The sequence below is a fragment of the Phallusia mammillata genome, chromosome 6, assembly GCF_965637545.1.
Source record: "Phallusia mammillata chromosome 6, kaPhaMamm4.hap1.1, whole genome shotgun sequence".
NCBI classification, from domain to species: Eukaryota; Metazoa; Chordata; class Ascidiacea; order Phlebobranchia; family Ascidiidae; genus Phallusia; species Phallusia mammillata.
In genome coordinates, this window is record NC_137257.1 from 4,038,901 (window position 1) to 4,063,204 (window position 24,304).

The 24,304-nt window shown below is 36.9% G+C and overlaps 4 protein-coding genes across 4 annotated transcripts; all 4 read left to right on the forward strand.

Moving 5' to 3' along the window:
• The first annotated feature begins 53 nt into the window (after positions 1 to 53).
• Positions 54 to 2,099, forward strand: LOC145232738 (DBH-like monooxygenase protein 2 homolog). The gene is made up of 5 exons (XM_080097407.1): positions 54 to 512; positions 568 to 678; positions 878 to 1,030; positions 1,944 to 2,037; positions 2,086 to 2,099. The coding sequence occupies exons 1-5, from the start codon at positions 351 to 353 to the stop codon at positions 2,097 to 2,099; spliced, it is 534 nt and encodes a 177-aa protein (XP_079953533.1). The 5' UTR covers positions 54 to 350.
• Positions 2,100 to 2,151: 52 nt separating this feature from the next.
• Positions 2,152 to 23,970, forward strand: LOC145232739 (DBH-like monooxygenase protein 1 homolog). Its single transcript, XM_080097408.1, has 27 exons — positions 2,152 to 2,313; positions 2,673 to 2,744; positions 3,403 to 3,507; positions 3,614 to 3,716; positions 4,112 to 4,281; positions 4,793 to 4,887; positions 5,224 to 5,380; positions 6,016 to 6,146; positions 6,303 to 6,399; positions 6,850 to 6,942; positions 7,100 to 7,317; positions 7,625 to 7,630; positions 8,187 to 8,355; positions 8,419 to 8,529; positions 8,888 to 9,040; positions 10,256 to 10,349; positions 10,421 to 10,602; positions 10,717 to 10,788; positions 11,199 to 11,303; positions 11,819 to 11,921; positions 21,228 to 21,397; positions 21,470 to 21,564; positions 21,765 to 21,921; positions 22,760 to 22,890; positions 22,958 to 23,054; positions 23,127 to 23,219; positions 23,522 to 23,970. Exons 1-27 carry the CDS (start codon positions 2,215 to 2,217, stop codon positions 23,759 to 23,761), a joined length of 3,318 nt encoding a protein of 1,105 aa, XP_079953534.1. The 5' UTR covers positions 2,152 to 2,214; the 3' UTR covers positions 23,762 to 23,970.
• Positions 13,690 to 15,536, forward strand: LOC145232683 (DBH-like monooxygenase protein 1). Its single transcript, XM_080097351.1, has 4 exons — positions 13,690 to 13,861; positions 14,225 to 14,321; positions 14,788 to 14,880; positions 15,199 to 15,536. Exons 1-4 carry the CDS (start codon positions 13,755 to 13,757, stop codon positions 15,430 to 15,432), a joined length of 531 nt encoding a protein of 176 aa, XP_079953477.1. The 5' UTR covers positions 13,690 to 13,754; the 3' UTR covers positions 15,433 to 15,536.
• On the forward strand, positions 15,444 to 19,129 carry LOC145232587 (DBH-like monooxygenase protein 2 homolog). The gene is made up of 6 exons (XM_080097248.1): positions 15,444 to 15,467; positions 16,041 to 16,232; positions 16,297 to 16,407; positions 16,592 to 16,744; positions 18,235 to 18,328; positions 19,064 to 19,129. Exons 1-6 carry the CDS (start codon positions 15,444 to 15,446, stop codon positions 19,078 to 19,080), a joined length of 591 nt encoding a protein of 196 aa, XP_079953374.1. The 3' UTR covers positions 19,081 to 19,129.
• Positions 23,971 to 24,304: the final 334 nt, after the last annotated feature.

Below are 24,304 nucleotides of genomic sequence, written 5' to 3' on the forward strand. Positions count from 1 at the left end.
GATAGTTCATTTCCATGCGTTCATGCTGCAGTAGAACGTGATTGATGGATTTGTAAAGTTCAAACAAAACGTTTTGATGAAAACGTCGATTTTTTGCATTTATCTTCACAGTTCCATTGTTGGACAGTTAAGTAAACAGCAAGGACACCAAAAAGCGTAGGTTATCGAGTCAAGTGTCCTGTTATTTGAATGGTGGTTGAAATTGGGGCTATAGCAGCAGGCCAGGTGCGACGAGCATATGAATTACTTGCAAAGAAAAGATTGTTTTTGCTTGTTTGACTTCAATACTTTGTGAAATTAACAACAGAGTATACGGATTCTAGTTGTAACTTGGGTACTTCGGTTTAACAATGTTGTTTTCATTAATTTGTTTGACGCTTTTATTTTCGCTCAACTCAATCTCAGCATCACAGCCAGAACCGAGCGAGACTTTCACGCACAACGCCCAGTTGGAACCGAACGGAAAAATTTACTTGTACTGGAAGTTTAACCAAACTCACATCACATTTGAGGTGAATTTATCAAGTTCTTTGGCTTGTGAATTATTTTTATGTTATATTATCGCAGGTGCATGGAAATACAAACGGATGGGTTGGAATAGGGTTTTCCCCTAGTGGGTCAATGATGGGTGCAGACATGAATGTAGGATGGGTGAAGAACGGTGAAGCAACAATTACGGTAAATCGATATGTTGATGGATTGACCACCGTAAAAAAAAACACCACAAACTTGATAAAGTTCCCCAAAACGTTGTTGCGCATTAATTGCCCTGTTCAAATAAAAAGATTGTGTTTTTTGGCAAGCTGCAAGCTCAGCATTTTTGCATGATTACGGGAATTCGTATTGTCAGCAGTGAAAGTTTAAATGTTGATTTTAGGACAGACACGGTGTTACTACTGGCAATACTTATCCGCCTCTGGACACAGAACAGAATGTCGAGTTGTTGGGTGGAAGTGAATGCGACGGCTGGACTGTGCTCAAGTTCCGAAGACAGCTTGCTGCCTGCGATGATCAAGATCTAGAAATCACAGTGAGTGATAAGTCAATTGTTTGTGAAAGTAATTTAACTCAAATGTACTTTAAATTTGTTGTTCACGATCAAGTAGTTGCAGTGTTTTGACTATCTGTACCTCAAATACATTGTAAAATAATTCGTGACCTTACATAATAATGTTTATTGATGAATTTAATTTATTGACCCCAAAGAACCAAGAAGCACGATCTTTTGCCTACTCGAGAATTGCATATGTCACGCTTTTCTGCATTCTGTGCCTCGTTTAGTGTGAAAGACGTTACACGATGTTGTCAGGCTACAGGCCAGTCAAAAATCCAGGTCACTTTAAAATCAGTAGAATGATTTGGCAACACTGATCAGAGTTGCAAGCGGGCCCGAAATCTGAGCCCGAACCCGGCCCGAACCCGAAAGTATAAGCCCGAAGCCCGGCCCGAACCCGAAACGTTTTTGAGAAGCCCGTTTAGGCCCGAAATTTTGATTGACAGGCCTGTCCACGAAAGCATTGCAACAAAGGATGAGAAAGAAAAAGACAACAAACACAATGAACAATAGTAGACAATGGCGTAAACAATACGTTTTAGAGTAGAGTGGGCATTAGGTCAAAGCCAGAGACTTTTTACTTTGCTGAGTAATTTTATTTTAAAAAATGGCGGACACGGAACGTAAAGTCAGGCCCGTTTTGAGCCCGTTTTCTCACAAATATCTAAGCCCGAACCCGGCCCGACTTGCAACTCTGACACTGATAATTCTAATTTTTTTTTGGCAATCCTGATTTTCGGGCCACTTCTAAATTGTGCCTACGGGCCAGCATACCCTTAATCCAGCACTGTGTCAGGCAGTATTACATAAACAAAGGCCACATCAGTGTTGAATACACTGCAAAATCCCTTTCGTTTTACCTTTGACAAACTACTTTGTATCGATTTAGACCAACAATATTCGAATTATATATGCTTGGGGATTGGATGACCCTATTGGAGATGATTTAAGTTTGTCCAATTACCACACGCCAGAACGAAGAGGTAACAAAACTCAAAAAACTTTACTAATTTTTAGTAATTTTTAATTAGTAATTTACTCCTAATTAACTCGATAAGTCATGCTTATTTCTGACAGGTGTAAAAAGCATCTACTTATTTGATCAACCTAACTTTAAACAATCAAGATATCCCGAGGGTGAACGACACTTTCACTTTGACATGCGCAACGACAAGTTTAATTTGCCTCCCAAAGACACGTACTACAGCTGCAGATTATTTAAGTTACCAGATTTAACCACAAAACACCACCTGATCAAGGTATATGTTACTAATATTTTTTTGATGTTGGAATTTATCTGGTATTTTGAATTACGTTTGATAATTTGGGAAAATATATTTTAACAATAATCAAACTATTTTAATTAACATTAGTCTCTATCAACAATTGGTTTAGGCTCATAAAAAATATCATTCGGCAAAAGTAGCCTATCTGTACAAGCAAGCACAAAAAAACGAAGTAAAAGAACAGTTTATGCATAAAATCATGTCAACATGGACTAACTATGATTTCTTGCAAAAAATAAAAGAAGACGAAAAACATTACTTGTCAAATGATTATCTAAAAATTCGCGATACCAAAACTGCCAACCTATTTTTAATGGCACTTTATTTCGTAGATTGAGCCAATGATTGACAATGTGCCGAACGTCCATCACATGGTCATTGCCCACTGCACTAATAAAAATCTGGTAAGAAAACAAAAAGAACGGAAGAAAAGCAACTTTCTTCATATACGTAGTAACAAGTTCTCACAGGGTCATTTTTTTTGTTTTTTCTGTATTGGGACTTATCTTTTCTTTATAATGTTTACAAATACTGCCCGGTAAGATAGAAATACCAAAACCATTTTGTTCTGTTGTATTTTGTCGCTTTCATTGTACAAAGGCCAAAATCGAATTTACGCGGCAACAAAACGCTTTTAGCGTGCAAGAGATTTACGAGCTGTTAAAGTTTGGCTTCGTTCTTGAAAATGAATAATTTGTGGATGATCATATCGATTGTTGTAACGTTTACATTTCCATGTATTTGCTACATACAAGTTCTTTGACATTTCAGTTTTTGATCCATTGACTTTTCGTGAAAAATTAAACCGTAATGGCAAGTTTTGACCTTTTTTTACTTTATTTTCTCAAAAAGAAACTTGCCAAAACGTATTTAACACAAAATAATATCATTTACGGTTGTTTTTCTATAGTCCCTGTCATTAGCTACAGGTGTTTTCGGCTATGGTGTTTTGTTTTAAGACCTATTGTGGCCATTGCTCGGGCGGTGCTTTACAAAACGTGAACTCATACCCTTTTGGTAATATCGAAGCACAAAATGCTTAACAGTCTGTATTGGTTTCAGAACGACTCGGTAGTAGGGCTGACCGGTGATTGTTACGGAGGCAACGTACCTTCTGACTTTTCCACTTGCTATTTCATGATTTATGTCTGGGCTATCGGCGGTTCGGTAAGTACAGCGGCTGAAAGTCTAAGGTAGATGTCTTTTACAATATCAGGAAATTCTTATCGCTTTTGCTTCAGGCATATTTTGTCAATTTGGATTTTATTTCTAGACTTTGTATTATCCCAAACATGTCGGTTACCCACTTGGGACACCAGACTCCCCAAAATATCTCAAAATGGAAATTCATTACGATAATCCGCTCCGGAAAGCAGGTAGAACTGTAATTTACAAACATGGGAAATTTGTTAATTTTTTTTATGTAAAAATTAAAAAAAAAGATTTTTTTCAAAAATATAATTTTTAATTGTGCAGCAATTACACACAGCAACAAGACTGCACAAAGTTCGTGTTTGTCGTTTGCTGTATAAATTGTAAGAAAACGCCACTAGTTTTCAACCGGGACTTGATCATAAAGGAATCCTGAGGTGGTTTTAAGACGGGCCTGCGTCTACCGAAATGTAAAAACACCATGTAAAAAGCATCACCTAATGGTTAAAGCTAATCTCCAAAGTTTGAAAAAAACGTGATTGATTGTTACATGAATCATTACAAATCTCCTTTGAATCAAAACGTACTTGACCACCGCTTTTAAAAAAAATTTGGATAGATATCGTGGACTCGTCCGGGTTTAGGTTAACATATACACCTGATCTTCGCCAATATGACGCTGGTATGATGGAAGTTGGAGCTCGTGTCTCTGGATTCCAGCAAGTCATACCCCCAAATGCTGAGTCATTTCACAGCTTTGGTGACTGTACATCTGAGTGTTTGCGCACCGTAAGTTGTCCTTTTAAGATTAGTTATGGCTTTAAGATGATTTTCATTACATGTAGGAGCAACCAACGTAGAACCTCTTTGCTAAAAAAAATGCTAAATACTGTTACATGACCTAAAGGGCGTTTTCATAGTGGAAATGTTACAGGAACTATGTTTCAAATTTATACTTAAGTTAGTTGTAATGTTATAATTGAAAAAGCATCAAGCAAGTTTCCTATGTGGTGTATGCTTAGTTGTAACGAACAGAATAAATAAGGCATGACTTTTTAGCCTGTAGCTCCCAACAAACTGGAGTTCGGTTGGATGGCTGCACTAGCCAATACGATCTCAGTCACCAGCTGCGCCGATAAGACCTCCTAGATAAAAACAGTGTGCACTGTCTGCAACCTTTATTGGCTCGATGCCTTTACATTGTTTAGTCATTCTTGTGTAACGTATCAGTATTTATTACGCTTGTCGAAAGTGAGTTCTTATGACTATTTGTTATTTACATATGTGCTGCCAATTTCAGAGTTTAGATCAAGACGGTTTCAACTCAATCAATGTCTTTGCTGTGATGCTGCACAGTCATCTACTAGGAAGACAGCTCACATTAAAACATATAAGGTGTGTGATCGTTAAAAAAAGAAGAAAAAAAACTTTGTCATTTGTTGTCTACATGAAAAGCAAGTCTCATTATTCACAGGAGTTGTATCTAAAATTTCTACTGCATAAGTCATACAATTGCCTTTTTCTTATATTTTGCAAAATGTAGGAAACATTTTTCGCAGCAATACACAATAATCTTCATGCATAAATCTTCATTCTACTTAAACTAAAACTTTAGAGTCGCATATAATGGTTTTTACTTCGGTTTCCAGTCCAGCGTTGGCCAAAGTACTGCACCAAATAAGTTTGTACCATCAGGAAAATAATTAACGAAATTACAAATATTCTTTTTAGAAACGGGACAGAGCTTGAACCGATTGCAAGCGACCTTACTTACGATTTCAATTACCAAGAGACAAGGGTTCTGTCTGGGGAACGGACGATTGTCAAGGGCGACACCTTGCGAATGATTTGCAATTACGATTCTGTCGGAAGAACAAGAGTAACAGTGGTAAGAAGATGTTCTACTCCGGAAAGCGTTTTACACACAGCTTACCTCAAAATTTTAAAATTATTGGTGATGGCGACACAACAAATTATAGTAACGTCAGGCCTTTGAAGGCGCTGTATCAAATCTATCCAGCTTACGAAACGTTCCCACAAGGCAAGGTACATGCTGGAATAATCTAGCATGCTGTTGGATTTAAACCCACGATAGGAGTTTTAGATTTTTCTTGCCTGTTCCTCGGGAATGCTTGGGACGCCGGATTGATTCGGCATAACGCTTTTAAACGTCCAGGCGTAATGATTCCAGTACATGTGCACCTTAGCGACACAGTAGCACTTTTCACCAAGCCGAAAATAGCTGCGCAACGGTAAAAACGTTATGGAGCGCAAAAACCGTGCGTTTCAAATTAAAACAAAAGAATGGCAAACATAGGACTTTAAAATGGCACGTGTGTCTCTTGGCCTAGTTGAAGACCACTGTCCAAGACACTAAACCCAACAATAATCACCCTTAAATGTTAAATACTCCTTTTGTGTTGGTTGTGTTCGACAAAGCATTATAACCACTTTGAAATATTTGCCTAAATTCCGACAAAAACTTAAAATCAAGTTTTCATAAAAAAATACCATTTTTTCCAGGGAGGAATGCCAACCTATGAAGAAATGTGCCTTGGATTTATTTATTTTTATCCAAAGATTGCAACGGAGTATTGTATGACAACGCCAGAATTTTCAGCTCTGATGTCTTACTTTGGTTTTGAGTCGTACAGGTTAGAGTTACCATGCTTTGTGCCTAAAAGGTGCCTCACAAAAAAAAGTTAAGTTACAACAGTATAACTGCATGCTTACGAAGTTAGAGATTTTGTTGTGATTGAATAAGAAAGGCATTTCATTTAAACAAAACCAACCAATGTTTTATTTTCCAGTAAATTTCGCTTCGGTTTTGATAAGAGTTTAAATGACATAATCGTTTGGAAGCCGGAGAAATATGCGAACAAGACAGCATTGGAAAACTTAAACGCGGTAAAATTTTGTTTTGCAATAAAAATACTAATCTTGTCATAATGTGAATCTAAAACATGATTTCTTTTCAAACGTTTTTTTTTTCAAAATTTGTTTAAACAGTCAACATTAAAACGCATTGTAATGAAATCATGAGAAATACATTTTTCTAATTTACAAAGCCATATCCAGTTAAAGAGAAAAATAACTTTACGAGCCTCGGCTATGCAACTTGAAATTAAACTCAATAACTTTGTTACGTATTAATTTAAAATGTGGACTCTTTGTGGAATAAGATACCATAATGGGAAAATAGTCCGAAATCGACCAATACTTCAAAAAAATCCGATGGTACTTTGCCAGTGAAAAATATTGAAAACCATTCAAAGATTTGTAAAAGATTTAAGTTATTTCTAAAAAAAGGCAATAGTTACTTGGCAAGCGAGTGCAAACAATTCGTCGTATACGCAGATGCAGTGGAATGATCAGAAAGTGAAAAAGTTTGAGAACGATATGAAAACATTTCCATTCTCTTCCGTGTGTTTGGGTTCTAGATACCCTATGGTACGTATGTCTTGTCTTTGTAGTTTTTGTGTTTATCACAAAAAACTTTATTTACAGTGTAAAGCGAAAAATTCAAATAAGTAAATAACAACCAAAATATTTCATGTAAATAAAGTTGAGTACATTAATTGCGATGTAGAATGATTTTGCTTTTCAGACCAATGTGATTGAAAAACCGTTAAAAATCGCAAACCCCTACGTGGCTAAAAAGATGAACTGCACATTGCCATCTAACGGATTCCCGGTTACCAATATGTCCAGTGAATGTCCAGCCGAAACAGAAACCACCACTACATCCATCACTACCACTAGCGGCACCAGTGGTCTATACATGATCAACTGGTTAAATTGTGTTTTTATTGCTTGCATTGTCCAGTATCTTACACACTAGTATAAACATACAAACGATATGTGCTTATTATTTAATTAACTGAAACCATACACCATACATTTTTTTGACATTCGTGCGTAAATAGTATCGAACCCGTTCGTTGAAGTAATAAAAATTTTAGAAGTTAATTAACCATTTTCTGTTGCCCAAGTTTCAGCAAATATTGCATCGCGGCTCAAAACTGGGCCTCAAAACCTTTAAAACTAGATCGTAAAATTATATGCTCATATAACGATACACTTCGTAATGTTTCCTGTTTTTCATAATAACATCAAACTAAATTAACCCAAGAAGTGAGTATTTTTGCATTAAAATTGCCAATACGGTTTTCTAAGTTTTATTTTTTACAACTTGCTTCTTTGTCCAAGTAAAACTTTTTCAAGACCAACCAATCTAATTTGCAGAATTTATACATAACGCTCTTTCCTCTCGAGTGAAATGGTGTTTCAAAGCAGAAAACTAACAAACCATTTCAGAGTGCCTAGCTATTTGTTCAAGACCTTGTTTTTCATTGGTTGTATTGGTTAATTTTGCTTTTTTAAAATCAAATGGCCTCCAGTTCATGCAATGCAACTCAACATTGTCCCAAAAACAGCCAATCACGTTTTTTTTATCTCGTCGATTACATAACAGACATCTAGTTACCGTACGTGAAAGGTCATTTGTCTGCGTTAATGCCGTTTTTCGTCATTAGTGGCAATGTTGATGTTTTGGTGAAAAAAGACGATTCTTCAGAAAAGGCGCTTTGACAAAAGACAGCAGTTCATTCCAGGAACTACATGCTTTTGGTTCTTCGAAGCAGTCCAAAAGCCAGTCATTTTTATGCGATCAACTTGTGTAAATGATTACTGAGATTAAAAATGTTGTGTTCATTGGTTTGCTTGTTTCTTTTGTTTTCGATCAACATAATCTCAGCATCACAGCCGGAACCGAGCGAGACTTTCACGCACAACGCCCAGTTGGAACCGAACGGAAAAATTCGCTTGTACTGGAAGTTTAACCAAACTCACATCACATTTGAGGTGAATTTATTGATAGTTTTCATGGTTTATAGTGACTTATTTTTTTGAAATTTGAAATAACAGGTGCATGGAAATACAAACGGATGGGTTGGAATAGGGAATTCCCCTAGTGGGTCAATGATGGGTGCGGACATGAACGTGGGATGGGTGAAGAACGGTGAAGCTACAATTACGGTAAATATATGTTAATTCATATGGCCCGATCTGGCGATGTGCAACATACGTGGCAGGCAACGGTGCTTGTGATTCGACTTTCTTGCGTAGCTGAGTTGGTACAGTGTGAGTCCCGGAAAGATTCCTCTCAAGTGTTCGGATCCCAGAGCAGGCTAGATTTTTTTAGCCTACGCCTTGCCATATGGTGGTGAATGCTTGGTGACCGGCTGATTCGATATGGCACCTTCACTGGACATGGTGTACTGTGATTCTTAAAAACAACTAGAAAATTAAAACAGTTTCAAAAAACGCTATATGTGTATAGTTTTGCAAAGGGTGAGGGTGTATGGTTAGCAAAAAAAGGCTACTTTGATTTCAGGACAGACACGGTGTTACAACTGGCAATACTTATCCGCCTCTGGACACAGAACAGAATGTCGAGTTGTTGGGTGGAAGTGAATGCGACGGCTGGACTGTGCTTAAATTCCGAAGACAGCTTGCTGCCTGCGACCTCCAAGATCTGGAAATAACAGTGGGTGTGCATGGAACAGTTCAAAACGTACCGTCTGCATTTAATGGATCGCAGCGGTTACCACCATTTTTAACCAAATCGTAACTTTTGTCTAGCATGCAGCAACATATGTAAAGAAGAATTTAGGGTAAATTGCAATTATTAAGCCGTGCAGGTCAAACGGCACGATTTGTAGGCTTCAATTCTTGGCGACCTGACTATCACAAATTGCTCTTGTCACGCTTTGTACAAACTATGTCATCGAGGCCAGCTGCACTCTAATTATTATCGAGACCGCGTACATTTTCTTCAGCTACAACTTACTATTAAGTCGGCAAATAGCTTTAATATTGTCCCCTGTATAGGGTAACAAAATATTATGTAATTTCAAGCTTGTCATAAGTAGAAAGGATGCGTTGATAATTAATTATTCCATATTTCAAATCAGTCATGCGTGACGAGAATAAACAATAACATTTTTTGTCGAAACTGCTACTAAAATAGTTCAAATTTTGAATTTATTTTTGGCGCGACAAACCGCGTAAAGTGGCAGGCAGTTGTTGGCTGATGACATTTGACAGAATTTTTGTAATTGCCAATCTTTGCTGTTTGCTAAATTATCAGAGAGTGTGAGCGCAAGTTTATCTATTCTATACTACTATAGTAGTACTTGTTCATCATTCAACAGCAGCTGACCAACTAAACAAGACAAATGTCAAATACAGATAAGGGGTGGCCTGCTCTTTCATGGACAGTAATGTGAGCACATGGGTGATAATGGATCCAACTAAATCATGTTTTGCCTTATCTTTCCAGTATACTATTAGCCTATAACTTTTTAATGCTGATTAAAAACATGTCCTGTTCATAGGATGACATATTTTAGTACATCACTTGACACTATTCATCGCGTTTTCCTGATTTAGTTGCCTCAATTTTATCAAGTATGACATATTTAACGTATACACTACATAAATACTTAATGCACAAATATGAACTTATTTTTTGTAAATATGGCATTTTAACAGGAAAACACAAAAATGGGGACTTTATAGAATCTATTTGAATAAGGAACTGAAGATGCCAAAACTTTTTGGTAAAATTTTTATTACCCAACACTTTTTTTTCTTTGGTTGTCTTTATTAATTTGACCAAATTTCAAGACACAATCAATATTGACTGCACATGCTAGCATTTTGTTTGTAGCCTAACTGTTTATATATGTGTCGTACTCAGACCAACACTATTCGAATGATATATGCTTGGGGATTGGATGATCCCACTGGAGATGACTTAATTGGAGCGGACTATCACACACCAGAACAAAGAGGTCACAAGACTTCACAAAGGTCATATAATCTACCCTAAACAATTTGTTTTCAACCTTGTCTGTTTTAAAAGGTGTAAAAAGCATGTTGCTGTTTGAACCAGCCAACTATAAACAAGCAAGATACCCTGAGGGTGAAGGACATTTTCACTTTGACATGCGCAATGACAATCTTTCTGTGCCAGCAAGAGACACTTATTACCACTGCAGATTGTTTAAGTTGCCTGAGTTAACCACCAAACACCACTTGATTAAGGTACACCTCTTATAAAATGTTTGTTTTTCTTCTTTTGAAAATTTTAATGTGACTTATTTTTCATTAGATGTTTTTATATCTCAAATGCAAATCATTCTTATAATTTTTTTACAGATTGAGCCAATAATCGAACATAAACTGAATGTTCATCATGTGGTCATTCAAATTTGCTCTGACAAAAATGTGGTAAGATTCTGAATTATCTACATTTTGTTTCTAACAGATACCAAACAACTAAATTAAACAAAATATTTTACCTAACAAAGCTGCCCCAAACAGGGAAGTATGGAAAAGTGACAGTATTCACTTTCTTTCATCATTTCCAGTTTGAATTGAAACAGAAATAGAAGTGTTATTAAAATTATGAGAAGGCAGTGTGTTTTCGTTTACAATTTTCTGTAACTGCTATACTTTCTTCACTGAAATAAAGACACAAACTAAGTTCATTATCCTAATACAGAACTTTACAAAAATAGTATGCGTCTATGGACTAAAATGTATAATTTTCTAGCCTGCCTCTGTATGAGACTTAATTCATCCCTGGGTTATATTAAATAATTAGTCATAAAATGTTTAAAGTATTTCTTTGTTTTTAGAATGAATCCTTCGTTGGAGCCAACAGTGACTGCTATGCGAACAACAAACCTTTAGCCTTTTCAACTTGCACATTTACTATTTATGCCTGGGCAGTCGGTGGCTCGGTAAGTAGCTGACACTCTCCATAGCATGTTATTTACCTGAAGATCAAATTTATCAATGTAAAAGCACCAAGCGAATAAATGATAAGCTACAGACAATATCTCTCATCACCAGCTGCACTGCTAAGATCTTATAGGCCGAAACAGTGTGCACTGTCAGCAGCTTAAAATCACATTTATTTGGCCAAACTAAAAAAATGGGTTTGGTTGTTGTGGCATTAAGTTGGTGGTGTTCAATTAAAAGCCTTACGAAGTATGTTTGGTGTTGTGTTTTTGTGACGAATCATGTTTTTCTAGATCTGTTTCCCCCATTATATTTTAATGTTTCTTGGTGCTACAAAACAGTTTTATTGGTCATACTTTGTTGACTCTGGTTTGATATATGCTCAGGTTGAAAAATCTCATACCTAACTTAACACTGTATTTGTGAAAATACAAAAGTATTTATTTTCCTTCTACTTTGAGCAGATTCTTGTTGCATGAACAGTCAAATACCTTTTTTTAAACTATATTTTCAGGCCTTTTACTACCCTCCCCATATCGGGTACCCAATAGGAACATCAGATTCCTTTAAATATTTGCAGTTGGAAACTCATTATGACAATCCACTTCGAAAAGCAGGTAAGGATGTAGTTTATAGTAAGGTTAAATCTACATACCTCGAAATATGCCAAAAATATGGAATGTATATTCACTGGGTAAAAACATATTCGCCAAACTTTTAGTGTATATTTTGCACCTGTGATACAAAGTGTTTAAATTTTTACCACTGAAATGGGTTGAATTGGCTACAAACAGTGTTTACATACTAGTGATCCTTTTATTAGTGTAACGCTTTGCCAAATAAATATGTAAACTAGCGCTGGGTCCTTGAACAATAAAACGACTTAACTAAAACGTTCCCCCTAGTCCTGTTATACTCACAGTGCGGTAAACTCGCTTTCTGGTGAGCTCCTGCCACATAACGCTTCAAAATACGGTGTAGCTGTAGCGGTTTAGTCATGATCCACCAATTGTGCCATGCACTATTTTGCGCTCCGTAACGTTTTAGCGTTACACAGCTCTTTCTGACTTAGTGATTGTTTAGTGTTGGTACATTGTTCTTTCACCAAAAACGAAATAAACTTAACTCAACTCAATTATTTACACCAACTAGTGCTTTGCAAAATTATTTCATAGATATTGTGGACTCGTCCGGATTTAGGTTAACATACACTCCTGATCTTCGCCAATATGACGCTGGCATTCTGGTAGTTGGAGTTCTTGTCTCAGGACTCCAACAAATCATACCTCCAAATGCTGAGTCATTCAGCAGCTATGGTGATTGTACATCTGAGTGTTTGCGGAGCGTAAGTTATCTATAAGGTTCCCTGAATTGCATAGATGCTTACTTGGTTAAAATATATACTTTCACTTACAGGGCTTGGAACGAGACGGTTTTACCTCAATCAATGTGTTCGCTGTGTTTTTGCACAGTCATCTCCTTGGAAGACAACTTACTTTGAAGCATATAAGGTGTGTGGCTGTCATAGACTTGCTGGCATGCAATAGCATTACACAACGCGTTCAAACACTATCAGTTTGACAAGAAGTATAATCCGCACAAACAGCAGAATAAAAAGTCACGACTTTTCATCGAATAAATACGGCATGGTAGTTTAAACTTTGGTAAGTATGAAGTTATCCACTATTTGGAAGATATTTATAATTCACTGTAGGGCTTTAGACATCTTCAGTATGTTCTTCCATTAGAAATGGTAGGTATGAATCTTTTTTTACAGAAATCAAACAGAACTGAAACCAATTGCAAGCGATCTAGCTTACGACTTTGATTATCAAGAAACAAGAGTTTTGGCTGAGGAACGGACGGTGACAGAAGGCGACACCATGCGGATGGTTTGCAATTACAATTCTGTCGGAAGAACAGGAGTAACGTTGGTAATAAAATAGTGTATTACTTATAGCTTACAATTAAAGCATTCAGCAAAATTTTGTTTCACATCTTCTTCGGTATGTGACACTGTCATGTGCTAGAACTGGTCAACAAATGAGCTAAAAGCTGCATGTCTTGGATATAACATGATGAAGCGCTTTCCATCAATGCCACTTCTGTCCCACAGTTAGGCCAAAATTCCTCACTAAACAATTCGAAACACTTTTCCCCCAGTAGAGTACATAGTGTATGCTTAACCATACAAAGATCATTTACAATTGGGTCTTTTATTAACTTCACGGGTTATACTCACAGAGCTGAAGTGTGTATTTACATACCACATGTACAAAATAAATTCAATTCTTTCAATAAAACTTACTGGTTTACAAGGTCACGATGTTTTTTATCATTTTATGGATTCTTGCAAAATTCACTTGAGAATGTGATAAAGTGGCAATACAAAGAAATGTGACTGAACTTGAGAATTTGCCTTACAGGGAGGTTTGCCTACTTACGAAGAGATGTGCCTTGGATTCGTTTATTATTACCCACAGATGGCTGTTGATGATTGTTTTTCTGCTCCAGAATTATCAGCTCTGATGACTTATTTCGGTTTTGAGTCGCACAGGTTAGAGAAACTTCGGAAGATAAAATTTTTTACATGGCTCAGTAAAAAAATAATGATTAATAATGCGACTCAAGTGTATATAAACAGGTGTAACTGGTGTGGCCTTCGTATCACTGATGATGGCATGAGCACTTGCCGAAACGTTTGAACAATAAAGCATGTGCTTTTTACATCTATTTGGGCCGTTATTTTCACCATTAAATAATTTATCAAGTCAACAAAACAGCATTTTTTGTTCCAGCAAACAATAGTTTAATTTTGACAAAAACAGATAGTTTTACATTTTTAATTGTAGTATTGATTAACAAGAAGATGGCTATTATTCTTTTTATGGTTGAAACCAACTAATATTTCACTTTCTAGTAAAGTTCGCTTTCAATACGACAAAAGTTTGAGAGACATAACGGTTTGGAAACCAGAGAAATATGCGAACAAGACAGCATTGGAAAACTTAAACGCGGTAAAATTTGATTTGCAATAGAATTCGCTAATCTAAAAATCTAATTCTAAAGCATGATTTCAACAGAAAAAGTATATTTTTACATCTGTTTTTTGACAAAACTATTTTAAAGTTTCCACAGTTAACTCCAGTTTACATGAAACGGTTGTTTAAAAATATGATAGTAGAACTATTGATAACAAATGTTTAAAAACAAATGCCGAAATCACTTTCTACAGATAGAGTAATAAATTTTGGCAGTGGTGTTATGAATGTACTTTAATGTAATTGTCAAAACAAAACATTGCTTTTGGCTCAACGTACTACTAGACCAGTATACATAACCTACGACTGCACACATGTATATAGAGATATACGTTCCGTCGGGTGTACATGGTTTAAAATTCGTTTGCTCGTGTTGTGTTTGAGTACAAAACTGATGTAGTCATGTGACATGCGAGAACCGATGAGCTTTCCGTATGTGCAGATGCAGTGGAATAAAGCTAGAGTGAAAAAGTTTGAAAGTGACATGAGGACATTTATATCCTACACCTCTTGTAATGGTGCTCGATACCCCATGGTAACTATTTTTTTGGTTTTGTAGTTTATGTGTTTAAAACATCATTAAAAACGTGACGCTTGTCTCTCACCTTTTAACAATCTTTTTGACTCATGTGGTTATAAAATGGTATTACTGATGTGATCCCTCATATCACCAATAGTGACATAAGCATTTGCCGAAACGTTTGATAAATAAAGCATGTTGCCTTTTAAGTCTATTTAGGCCGTTAATTTCCTCATTAAATGAACATATTCTTGTCAAGCGTTCAAAGGCATTGAAAACAAAATTTAAAAATCTAAAAAAAATCTATTCTGTTTTCATGTATTTGATTTTTAGACCTATACCATTCAAAAACCAATAGAAATCACACACCCCTACGTGGTTGAAACACTGCAGTGCTCAGCGCCATCCAGTGGATTTCCTGTCACCGGTGTATCCAACAAATGTCCGGCCACAACGGATTCTACCATAGTACCTCCTACAACCATCACTTGCGGCGCCAGTGGACTATCTAGTTTCACTTGGCTGTTTCATGCTTCGATCATTATCCATTTTCTCACTCTTTACTGATAAATATGTGAATGTATTTATTGGACTCATTTTCTGTAAGTCACCATTTATTTTGACATGCTTGCAAAGTCCCGTTGCAATAGGGAAATAAAACCAGATGGTTTTGTTTCCAGTGCTAGTTAGCAAAACTACCTTTTTTCGTTGTTGAAATGCAGTCAATGTCAGTATATTTGTTGTTCATTTCATTCTCTCATGAAATTAATCATATTCCGCCCGGCCTATCCTAAACAATCACCTGCATAACTATCGTTCATTTTCCGCTTTCGTGTTGGTTAATCCTTGTTTAGGCAGAGAGAGTGAGAGAGGTTCCAAACGTTCTTGTGGTGGAAAGAAAGTTTTGCTTAAACCACGAAACGACTAGCGCAAATATGTTTTGAAAAAAGAGATAAATAAGTGAAAAATATTTTTTTCGTCATAGTAAAATACGCGCCTTTGCATTGCAGCAAGAGCTTCAGTCAGTTGTTTGCAGTACACTTTACAACAAAAAGCGTGTAAGAATCGAAAAATTGATTACAAGATAGTATTTACCAGTTAATAAACAGTGACAATTTTTTATGAAGATAGTTGTAACTTATTTGCTTGTGTGTAACTTCAATATGTTCTGACAGCCTTGCAAAGTAACCGTGGCATTGCAAAAAAAGCTAGGGAGTAATGTTTCGTTCAACAGTTGGCTTGTTTCTTTTGTTTTCGCTCAATCACAGCCGGAACCGAGCGAGACATTCACGCACAACGCCCAGTTGGAACCGAACGGAAAAATTCACTTGTACTGGAAGTTTAACCAAACTCACATCACATTTGAGGTGAATCTATTTATAGTTTATAAGCCTTAAACAAACTTACTTTTTCGATGTTTCACAATTACAGGTGCATGGAAATACAACCGGATGGGTTGGAATAGGGATTTCCCCTGGTGGGTCAATGATGGGTGCGGACATGAACGTGGGATGGGCGAAGAACGGTGAAGCAACAATTACGGTAAATATATGTTAATTTATGTACCAACATACAAAAAAAACCAGCAAAAATGAACTGGTTTCTAAACACTCGATACTGTTCTTTCGAAACATTGTTTTGAAATACGTTTTGGGTTTTAACAAGATAGAAGCCAAACTATTAGGAATTAGTATGTTCAGCAACTAAGCTGAATTCTTTGTTTCAGGACAGACACGGTGTTACAACTGGCAATGCTTATCCGCCTCTGGACACAGAACAGAATGTCGAGTTGTTGGGTGGAAGTGAATGCGACGGCTGGACTGTGCTCAAGTTCCGAAGACAGCTTGCTGCCTGCGACCTCCAAGATCTAGAATTCACAGTGAGTGTGCATGGTACAGTTTGAATCAAGTTGTTTGCACTATGCAGATGTTGATATCAACGTTTTCTTTACGACAGTTCATGCCCTCAAACGCTCCAACAATAACGAGCAGAGTTTCACGTAAATTTGATTTGTTAAGTCTGTAGCGGCCATATACAATAATATAAACGTAGGGCAAACTAATGTATATACCAAAAGCGTCTCACAATTTACATCGCTCTAAACGGCTCCGAGCTCCTCTTGACCAATGAATATACACTTGACCGCTCACAGCGCTCGGGAATCTCCTCACTCCTGCCTATATAAACCGCGATTTTGGGGAAAATTAAACGCGCGGACTTAGCCGAATTTAACTGAAATCTGCGCGCGAGCCAGCGGCCCTTAATTGCCGGCCAAAAAAAATGGCGGCTCTGACCTCGAGTCTTCCCACGGCCATTAGACATACTATAGACCGAGAAGAAATAATTAATTAACCGGCAAATATAACGATTTGTAGGCTTCAATCCTTGGCGACGTGCCTATCACATATTGCTTTTGTCACGCTTTGTACAAACTATCGAGGCCAGATGTACCTTAATTATCGAGACACATTAAGTCACATTAAAATAATTATTATCATTTTAAATTATATTATCATTTGCGCCTCTCTACTATTAAGTAGGATAATTAAATTTTTTGACTCCTAAAAATAACGTAGCTTTGTATTGAGGCAAATTGCAGTGGTTGACATTAGCTTTAAATTGATTGCCTACGGTCAGGAGCGTTACGCTCAAACATTCATGACATTTCCAGTGAATTGAGTTTTGCACGAATGGGATCAAATTCGGGACAACTGCACGAATTTGATGCTGCAAACTTGGCAGCGTGCTCTTGGTTTGTGCAAAGTGGCTGTAGTCACTTTTAATGCCCCAATGTGTCATGTCCGCTTGTAAAACTTATTTTCATTTCAATGTAGTATAAAGTTCAAACTTGAGCTGCATTGGCTGCACTCCTGTGAATAACAAGTACTTTCATTAAGTTGGTTGAATTATTATAAGTACTTTTTTCCTTTAAATTTGGATCTTGATCTTTGGCGTAATGGACTTGTGATCTAAAACAAAATTACCATAGATCTTTTATTTGATCATAAACATAACTGCCAAAGAACTGGTGTATATAGAATACATCATGCAGACGTTTCAATAATCTCTGTTGTCATCATTAGTGCAGGTTGTCAATCGGGCTGTAGAACACGGTCTGTTATTTAGTTAAAGTATTGCATCATCACTGCATATTGTTTAAACGTTAGAAATAGAATTTAAGTCTTGTACAAGATTTTTTGCAGTATTTTACGTACAGTTGACCAACCTCTTTAATATGTTTTTCGGCCATTTAAATTTTTCCATTTATTTTTTATTTTTTAGTCCCACTAATTTAAACACAACAATTTAAACAATTTTTTTAGTAAACTTTCTGTTATGTTCTTATATATTCTAGACTTGTATTCTTAGACTTACACAATGAGAGTAATATACGCTTGGGGATTGGATGATCCTACAGGGGATGACCTAAGTAGATCCGATTATCACACACCAGTACGAAGAGGTAACAAAACTTGACAACTATAGTGCCTAAACATCACGAAAAATCTACTTACTTATTTGGGTCTTGTTTTGAAAGGTGCAAAAAACTTGTTTTTTGAGCAACCAAATTTCGAACAAACAAAATATCCTGAGGGTGAACGACACTTTCACTTCGATATGCTAAACGATAAGTTTAATCTGCCGGACGAAGATACTTATTACACCTGTAAATTATTTAAGTTGCCGGAACTAACTACAAAGCACCACTTGGTCAAGGTAGGTTTCAGGCGATTTTGCGTTTGAAACTATAAGGGAAATCCTGTTTCTAAAATGGGTTTGGTGTTGGCCACCTTGCCCAAAATGCCTAACATTATGGGGCTGATAAAATCAAACCAAACTTTGCATGCTAATTGCTTAGATAAACATACATTTACTGGAATCAGCCCCAAGCATTTATGCAGGCCAGTGGTCACGGCATACTCCAAAGTTAATCATAGTAACCCATGCCTATTGAAAAGGTCAGCCGTTATTCTAATGCATTCTGTTTTCGGTTGTCCTTATTTTTGATTTGAAGTCTATGCCAACCCTGATCATAGGGCTGATAAAATCAAACCAAACATTGCATTCTGATTGCTAAGATTACTCGGATCAGCCCCCAAGCCAGCGGTCACGACATACTTTTATGTAAATCATATTAAGTCAGGCCTATTGAAGAGGTCAGGCATTCTTTCATTCTAATTGCTTGTTTTTTACACAGATTCAACAGATAATTGACAATGAGGCCAATGTTCACCATATGGTTATATATCTCTGCACCAACCCAAATATGGTAAGAAAACTAATGTCGTATTTTTTCTTGAACAAAATCCAATTGATGTGGAAACACATTGGTTTCAGTAAAATGTTTTTTATGAGATGCCACGAATGCAAACCACCTTGGGTGAAATATTTCACGTTGTTAAAACCATGACAAAATCAAGATCGTCAGATCAGAGTTGTAAGTCGGACCAGACTTTTCGGGTCGGATTCAGGCTTGGGTTCGGACTTAGGTTTTGTTGAACAAACGGGCTTGATTCGGGCCTGACTTACAGTAGTACGTTTTGTAGGCTTTTATGGAGAGGTCTGTCAATCAAACTTTCGGGCCTAAAGGGGCTTCTCAAAAACGGTTCGGGTTCGGGCCGGGCTTCAGGCTCATACTTTTCGGGTTCGAGCTTGGTTCGGGCACGAATTTGGGGCCCGCTTACAATACGTCGGATGGAATAAGGAGAATAACCAATGGAAAATGTTGTCTAATAGGAAATAACTTTGCAAAAATGTACGGTATCGCATCCCCTGTACAAGTCATATTGAACACTAAACCTTGTATTTAGAATGACTCATCGGTTGGTGAAACTGCAAGATGCTACACACAAAACATGCCTCCCGGATTTGATTCCTGCCATCGTATTATGTATGCCTGGGCTGTCGGTGGTTCGGTAAGTAGATGGCCTCGTGCTACTTATACAAGCCGAATGGTTTCTTCCAGTGGCTGGATTTAATTTTTTTGTCAGTCGGTTCTATCACAAAAGTCATATTTTTCAGCCGGGTATGTTACAAAAAGTCCATTGACAGTAACCAGTAACGCTAACCGGTTCGTTGATCCCATAAAATTTCGTGAGGTGCGAACCGGCTGAATCCCACCACTGGTTTCTTCCTTTCATAGTAACATATTCCTTTTATCGGTCATCGAGTTTATACACATTTGCCTAAGATGTACCGAAAGCTTTTTCGATGAAAATTGTTATAAGTCACATATAATTCGTCAAATGAAAAGTCGGTGCTAAACGACCAGACCCGGATAGTCATACAGGAATTATTGTTTTGTTCTCAGATACTGAGTTTGCATCGATATATTAGTAAACCTCGGTTAACCTGGACCCGTTTGGACCAAAAAAATTGTTCGAATTAGTCGAATACGTGGATTAACCAATGTCGATTAGTTTCAAGTCTTACCTCATTACGAATCATTTGTACCTGAAGTTTTGTCCGAATAAGTCGAAGATACGATTAACCGAGGTTTACTGTGTACTGCAGTATTTTAAAAGCCTGAAATATATTTTCAAATATTTTGCGTTGATAGTTGCCCTAAAATATTTCACTAACCTATTGAATTCAAATATCTGTAGTTGCAAAGCACTGCTTAAGACTTTATTAAACCTATATAGTTTGCTCATTCACGAATAATGATGTTTTAAATAAAATTTTAAAGAATACAAGATTTAATGTAAATGTTTATTCCAGGCGCTATACTACCCCACCCATGCCGGTTACCCTCTGGGGACTCCCGACACCCCAAAATACATCTCTTTACAAATCCATTATGACAATCTGCTCAAAAAATCAGGTAAACGTGTAGTCCACCCAACATTAAACTATTTATTGCATAATGTTTATTACCAGTGGTGGTTTCTATTTGAATAAGAACTGACGATGCCAAAACCTTTTGGTGGAATATATATTCCGTGAAACAATTGTGTACAACGGTTGATTCTGTTTGGCCTAGGTTTATACACTGGGTTTTGAATTGTATTGATGTACAGAACAGTAATCACCGGAAAACTACTACTGTATACAGTAGTGGATTATAGGTGGATTTCAGTTCAAACTAGGCTTTATTTTTTTTACCAGTGGTGGGGTTCAGTCGGTTCGCACCGGTACTATAAAACCGTCTCATGAAATGTTATGAGATCAGCGAACCGGTTAACATTACTGGTTACTGTCTATGGACTTTTTGAGCCGGGTGAAAAATATGAGTTTTGTGATAGAGCCGGCTGACAAAAAATTTGAATCCTGCAACTGTTTATTAAGACAATATCAATCAATGCATATTTGAATCTCTCAAACCGTGAAGTAAGATGTAAGCTTGTGTAACTATTGTACAGATATTGTGGACTCGTCCGGGTTTAGGTTAACATACACTCCTGACCTAAGGCAATACGACGCTGGCATTCTGCTAGTTGGAGTTGGTGTCTCCGGATTTTTACACCTCATACCTCCAAATGCTAAGTCATTTAACAGCTATGGTGAATGTCCATCGGAATGTCTAAACTACGTAAGTTAATTCAAATCCTTGTTCATTGCAAATATAAGTTTTGGTGGTTTGTATATGTGCTGCCAATTTCAGAGTTTGGGACAAGATGGTTTCAATTCAATCAACGTCTTTGCTGTGATGCTGCACAGTCATCTTCTGGGAAGACAACTCTCTTTGAAACATATACGGTGTGTGATCGTCATAAACAGAAAATCATTTTTTTAATACTAGAAAAATATGTCTTTATTTACAAGAGTTGAAGCCATTATTTTCGAAACCTGTTTTGCTTCAAGTATTCCGTATCCAGTCATTGCATTGTATATTGTTGATAAAAGTTTGTTTTGGGAGCTGAAAGGTAATGTCCTACTTAACAGTGCGTTGTTGGCAGAAATGGGACAGAGCTAGCACCGTTAGCCAGCGACCTTACTTACGACTTTAACCTCCAAGAAACGAGAGTTTTAGCCGAGGAACGTGTTGTGATGAAGGGTGACACCTTGAGGACAGTTTGTAATTGCAATTCTGTCGGAAGAACAGGAATGACAATGGTAATAAATGTATTGCAGAAGTAACAATGTGTAGGAGTGCCGCCCATAAATTAGCTCAGTGGTTCCCAACCTTAATCGACGAATTTTTCACTTAACTATTCAATACATTCTCATTTATCGCTAATAGACTACATAGTAGATGCTAAAATTGTCGGGGCCAAATGGTAGTTTTTAATTGTGTAGGGAGCCGCAAAAGAACGAAACCTCGAAAAAATCACTAAAGATTATTACCCTGAAAGCTAAAATACCAATCTTTGGTGGTTTTCTAAGGTTCGGTGGGATCCGTAAGGTTTGGATTCCAAAATATGTGGCTGAGAGCCGCGTTTCAGAATCACTGTGCAAAACCATACAAAGAACATTTAAAACTGAGTCTTTTATCAATTTCACGGATTATATTCTCAGAGCTGTGTCTATTTACAAACCACTTGTACAAATGAAAGTAAATTCCTCTCACTAAGTTTTAAAATTCATTTTCGGTTGGAAACCACTGAATTAAATCTTTATTAAAAAAATTCATGTCAAGTCGATATTTTATTTGCATTGTCACTTTATTCAATTGTCATTGATAAACAGTTTCGTAAAAACAGCAAGGACACCGAAAAAAACCCATTTGTTATCGAGTCAAGTGTCCCGTTATTTGAATGATACTTAAAGTATTCTGGGTGTGTGCTTCCGTAGGATCGCAACCGACCGCACGAACCCGGCGGGGTACGGCCGGTTGCATAGAACGGTGTTTGAACCCGCAGGTTCTGCTGGCCAAATTGGCAGCATCGTTCTTGTTTTATGAAATTTATGAAACAAACAGTTTCGACCACCACATAAAAACTTTTATTTATAGGGAGGATTGGCTACTTACCAGGAAATGTGCCTTTCATTTGTATATTATTATCCCAATCTAGCATTGAGGCACTGTCGATCTTCGCCAAATTTTCACTCTTTAATGTCTTATTTCGGATTTGAGTCATACAGGTAAAAGATTGATTTCCAATTAAGGTTATACTTTAACGCGTTGAAAAAAATGTTCTTCTGTATCTAGTAAATACGCCTTCAGTCTTCGAAAGAATTTAAACGACATAGTAGTTTTGAAACCGGAAAAATACGCAAACAAAACAGCATTGGAAAACTTAAACGCGGTAAAATGTGTTTTGAAATTCTGGGGAAATTTGAAGGTTTAAATAAATTCTTTGAATATGCTGTATGTGCAGATGGAGTGGAACGAAGTGAAAGCCAAAAAGTTTGAAAAAGATTTGTTGTCCATGTCCAACCAGGTTTTGTGTTACGGTTACGGTTACCCTCAGGTACTAAGTCTTGATGTTATAGCAGTTTATTTTAATACATGTGTGTATTTTCAGTATGTCTAGCTCAGTGGTTCTTGTACCCTTTTTAACACGCCCGAACCCATATGACACTCTTCAGCCTTTGGTCGAACCCCTATAGTTACATCCTAGGTTTCTAACTCATTTTGTGCTTTTGACTAAACGTTTTTGCTGCCAACCAAGCATTTTTTTTCAACTTTTAGATACCTTTGCCCATTGCTACGCCCAGGGTTCACGGCACTGTTTCCCAAAACAAAGAATTAATGTTTTCATTTAATTTTTAGCCTCCTCCGAAGTTTCAGCAGCAGACTGTTAAAATCATTGAACCCTACGTGGTTGAAAAATTGAACTGCACAGTGCCATCTACTGGATTTTCGCTAACCAGCACGACTAACACATGTCCGGTCCAAACTGGACCCAGCGTTGCACCTGTCACCACCACTAGCGGCGCCAGAGGACGACTTAATGTGGATTGGTTGTTTTTAGTTTCGGTTCTCTTAGCCAAATTCGTCATACAGTACTAACACGCCACTGGTGTAAAAATACAAACCCTTCATACAATCAACTAACATCAATATTCACAGATAAACGATTTTAAAACCCACAATATATTGTGAAAGTTACAATGCTGTGTTTTTATCGTTTAAAAACAACTTTTTCATCTATTTGCCCGGATTTGGAAGGAAACGTGAAGTGATGCCATCAAATGATAATGTTTAATAAAAAAAATAGAAATTTGATCGACAAGATGGGATTGTTTTTCTGTTTTGGGGTCAAGTTAATTTGTTGTTAATAAAGACGACATCATGCATTTAAAAACGAGAATCGAACAATTATAACTAGTTTAAGAACCCATGTAGGCTACTTTCTGTCGGACAACGCTGCATACTTTCAAAAAAAGAGTCTTGAGTAAAAAGAGCAAAAATTTTTTGTTGGACGATGCTGGTCGTACAACGGTGTAAAATATTGTCAATATTAAAATACAAAGTAGGCGTAAAACGGGTTTGAATTTTCCATGTTCATGTTGTCAAGAAAATACAAATATCGATAAAGCTAATGTAAGACCA